The sequence below is a fragment of the Phalaenopsis equestris genome, unplaced genomic scaffold, assembly GCF_001263595.1.
Source record: "Phalaenopsis equestris unplaced genomic scaffold, ASM126359v1 Scaffold206768, whole genome shotgun sequence".
NCBI classification, from domain to species: Eukaryota; Viridiplantae; Streptophyta; class Magnoliopsida; order Asparagales; family Orchidaceae; genus Phalaenopsis; species Phalaenopsis equestris.
Genome location: NW_018226147.1, coordinates 104997 through 109409, shown reverse-complemented (window position 1 = coordinate 109409; position 4413 = coordinate 104997). Strand labels below are relative to the sequence as shown.

Genomic DNA, 4413 nt, shown 5'->3' with positions numbered 1-4413 from the left:
TTTCCAAAAGGGGTTAGGAGATCAAATCACGGGGTCCTAGGGTTTGGGTGTGTGAGAAAATGTAGTGTGTGCAAGTAGCCTAACCAAGAGCAGATCACCTAGGGTTAGTCCTAAGGCTTAACCATTCTTATGGGAAACTCCTCTTGAGGTCCCTCATATTGACCCCACCTACTAAGTGCTAGAGGTTAGGACCAACATGTGGAACTTCAAGTTGAGTAAAGAAGAGTTTAGAATTTCTAATAGCGAGGGTTCCTTTTCTAGTCCTCCAGGAATAGACAACAGGAAAGTCCTATGGCTAGACCCTAGGCTACTAAAGAGGAAAAACTAGATCTCAACCAAAAGTGAGGTAAAAAAATGTACCCCCAATTGGTGTGGTGTGCTGGGCAAGCAGACCACACGTATTAGCGTTGACCGATGAGATCAACAACACCAACACAAACTTCCAAGTCAACAGACCTGAAACAAAGAGCAGAATTGAGTAATAGTTATTTCTACTAGGGAATTGACAGGTGAAGACTTCATTAAAATTGAGGATTTGGAACTCTCACTGGGGGTTAGAAGGAAAGGAGTTCCAAAAATAACCACGACAGTCACAATGAAGATACAATTTCAATTTGATTGTTAGAAAACTTTGATTTTGATTGTAATAGTTTGGGTGGATGGGAATTGAACTTTCAGTATCAACCCTAGAAAGAGAATTAGATTCCTTAATCCATTTAAGGTGGTCTCAAACCGATCTTAAAAAATGATAATAGGATGCCTTACTCCATTTAAAGTGATCTCATACCTATCTCCAAAGAAAATGTATGGAGAATTGGAAGCCTTACTCCATTTAAGGTGGCCTCATACCGATCTCGAAGATTTGAGAATAGGATGCCTTACTCCTCCATTTAAGGTGGTCTCCATTTAAGGTGGTTTTAAACATATCTCAAAGAAATTGTGTAGAGAATTGGATGCCTTACTCCAATTAAGGTGGTTTCATACCAATCTTGAAATATGAGAATAGGATGCCTTACTCCATTTAAGGTGGTCTTATACCTATCTCAAAAAATAAGAATAGGATGCCTTACTCAATTTAAGGTGGTCTTATACCTATCTCAAAGAAATTGTGTAAAAAATTAGAGGCCTTGCTCCACTTAAGGTGGTCTCATACCGATCTCAAAAGATGGGAATAGGATGCCTTACTCCATTTAATGTGCTATTATACCTATCTCGAAGGATGAGAATATAATGTCTTACTCCGTTTAAGGTGGTCCTATACCTATCTCAAAGAAATTGGGTAGAGAATCAGATGTCTTACACAATTTAAGGAGGCTTTATACCAATCTTAAAAAAAATTAAGAATAATGTGCCTTACTTCATTTAAGGTGGTCTTAAACCTATCTTGAAGAAATTGTGTAGAGAATCAGTAAAGAAGGTATAATACTACATGGATTAAGGCATCCTACAAGGATTAAGGCATCCTACAAGTTGATCATTTAAGAATAATGCTCCTTCCTTCCTTAAGATTGGTATAAAGCCTCCTTAAATTGTATATAAGGAAGTAAGGCATATTATAAGGAAGTAAGGCATATAAATGGTAAATCATATATAATGTGAAGTCTTCACTTGCACAAATAAAATAATATAAGGAAGGAGCATTATTTGGCTGCCTACAAGTTGATCATTTAAAGTAGTACAAAAGCTCCAAAGGAGGGGTCCCTAAACAAAAGGAGGAAGACCAATCCTCAAAATTGCTTACAAGAGAGTAAAAAAGCTAAATAAAGAGAATAAGAGAGTAAAAAAGCTAAATAAAGAGAAAAAGGGAGAAGCCCTAGGACACTAAATCTCTTTTAGTTGACTAGTCTTGAATTTGAGGTGAGGAGTCTTCAGCTTGTCACCATGGCGTAAAAGGGCAAGAGAGGTAGGAGGTCTTGTATCAACAAAAATGGAGTTTGCATAGATTCCTTGTCTGACCAACCAATTAGCAGGTTGGTTTCCTTCTCTGTATATGAAAGACATTTGGACTTTGAACTTCTTGTAAAGTTTGTCAGTTTTCTGCTTCCATTGCATATGATGCCAAGAGGATAGCTGATCAGTGGTAAGCAAGGTGATCAGCTGTAAAGAGTCTACCTCAATCCACACTTTCTGCCATGTTACTTTCTGTGCAAATCTAAGGGCCCAGTAAACAGCAATGAGCTCATCTTCAAGAGCATCATTGGCCACTATAGGAGCATGAAAGAATAACAGACAGTTGCTAGAGGAATTTTTGAAACCCCCCACCCCTGCACCCCATTTAGAGAAGCTACCATCAGTGTTAATTTTCATGGTTTGAAAATCAGGAGGTTGCCAAGTGACAGTCTCAATTATTTTGTGACTATTGATGGCACTGGTCTGAGACAGAGTTATGCTTGGGAAGTTCTTAAGCTGGATTAGCTTAGTTAAATAAGAAACACAGTTTCTAGTCACCTTTGTGTGTTGAGTAATTTTATCTTCATGTTTGTTGTTGTTCCTACACATCCACAAGAACCAAGCCACAATGAAGGGGATAGACTCCCCTTGTTTACTTTTCCAGCTATGCCAACCAGCTTTAAGACTAGACCAGTCCTTATCCAAGTTCTCACCTTTAATCTTAGTAAGGAGTTCTTTCCACACATCTTGAGCAAACTCACAATTTAAAAATAGGTGGTTATTATTCTCTTCAGATTTCAGACAGAGATAGCTTCTAGAGGGTCCTCTTAATCCCTTAAGTTTAAGAATATCATCAGTTGGCAGGAGGTTGTTGAAGAATCTCCAACAGAAGAAGGATATGGAAGGGGATAGAAATCTGTTCCAAATGGCTTCACCCCAATTGACCTTATCCCATTCACTTAAATTAGCATATATAGCTTTAGTCAAGCTTTGGTTAGTGTAGCTGTGACATATGATCCTATCTTTTTTGCCATTATCAAACACAGTCTTAGTGACTTGAGATAGGTGAGGCTCCTGTAGAATGGATTGGAGCTTAGGAACATCCCACGAGTCCCCATCCCAGAGGTCACAGACTGAGAGTTGAGGGTTAAAGTCTGAAGGGGAGGGCCCAAGCCAGTCATTTGGGCACCAGTTGTCAAGCCAAAAGCTCACTTTGCCATTCCCCAAATCCCTTGTATACATGTCTTCAGCTATCTCTCTGATTTTCAGCATATTAGTCCAGATTCTGGAGTCCCCCAGCTTCTTGGAAATTAGGGATGGGTGCTGGCTCTTGCATTTAATGCCATACATGAATTTGGCCCACAGGGAAGTTTGTGTTCTGATGTGAATCCACATCTTACAGAAATTTATTTGTGCTACTTGTTGGAGACCCTCGAATCCCAGTCCCCCAGCTGTAATTGGTTTGGCTACCTTCTTCCATGAAGCCTAGTGTAGCTGCTGTCTTTGACCTGCCCATAAGAATATAAGAATCTGTCTGTTGAATGCTCTCTCCAACTGAATTTGGGTGCTTTTCTTGAGCTAGTTGGTTTGGAGAATATAAGAGGGGAAGGTAGTTAAGATGTTTCTAAGGAGAGTAATTCTACCCCCATTAGATAGGAAAGAATGAGACCATCTAGATAGAGTTTTCTGTATTTTTTGCAATACCTCATCAAATTGGGTCATTTTTTATCTCCCCCGTATGAGTTGAACCCCCAAATATTTCACAGGGTCCCTAGCAGTAGAGAAGCCAGTGTAGTTGGAGATCCAATGCTTAATATTGGAAGAAACCCTCTTGTTAAATATAAGTTGTCATTTAGTAGGGCAGAACTCCATCCCAGAGTAATTCTGAAATTGTTGTATACATTTATAAACTTTCTTCACAACAGTCTTTTGGACATTGGGAAATATCATAATATCATTAGTATACATGAGGTGGGGAGTACTGTTGGTTGAGGATGTTCCTGTCAAGCATTCTAGAGAAGTAATCTATAGCAATTATAAAGTTAGTGGGAGAAAGTGGGTCACCTTATTTTAGTCCTCTGGTAGCTGTGAAGGACCCCTTGAGTTGGCCATTGATTAGGATGGAGTGGTTGTTGTTAATAAGCTACACCTTTGGATGAGATTTCTGGTTGAAAACCTCTAGCTGCAAGTATCCCCAAGATGAAATTCCAGTCAATGGTGTCATAAGCCTTCTTGATATCTAATTTGTAAAGTAGGTTACCCCCTCTACAGATTTTATCTAAATCCAGAGTGAGTTCTTGTACCAACAACACATTATCATTAATGGATCTACCTTTAATGAAGGCAGTTTGGTTTGGACAGATAATCTTATCAAGATGTGGTTGAAGACTTCTCACAATGATCTTGCTTATGAGTTTGCTCATGACAGAAGTAAGGCTTATAGGCCTATAGTGTTCCCAAGTCTTCTGTAAATCTCCTTTAGGGGTTAGCACAGGGTTAGCACTACTAAAATAGCTGGGGAGA

General features: G+C 39.1%; 1 protein-coding gene across 1 annotated transcript; it reads right to left on the bottom strand.

Annotated features, from left to right (window-relative positions):
- Positions 1-401: 401 nt before the first annotated feature.
- LOC110036451 lies at positions 402-3285 on the bottom strand. The gene is made up of 3 exons (XM_020740900.1): positions 2547-3285; positions 1961-2204; positions 402-456 (listed from the first exon to the last, which is right to left on the bottom strand). Exons 1-3 carry the CDS (start codon positions 3283-3285, stop codon positions 402-404), a joined length of 1038 nt encoding a protein of 345 aa, XP_020596559.1.
- Positions 3286-4413: the final 1128 nt, after the last annotated feature.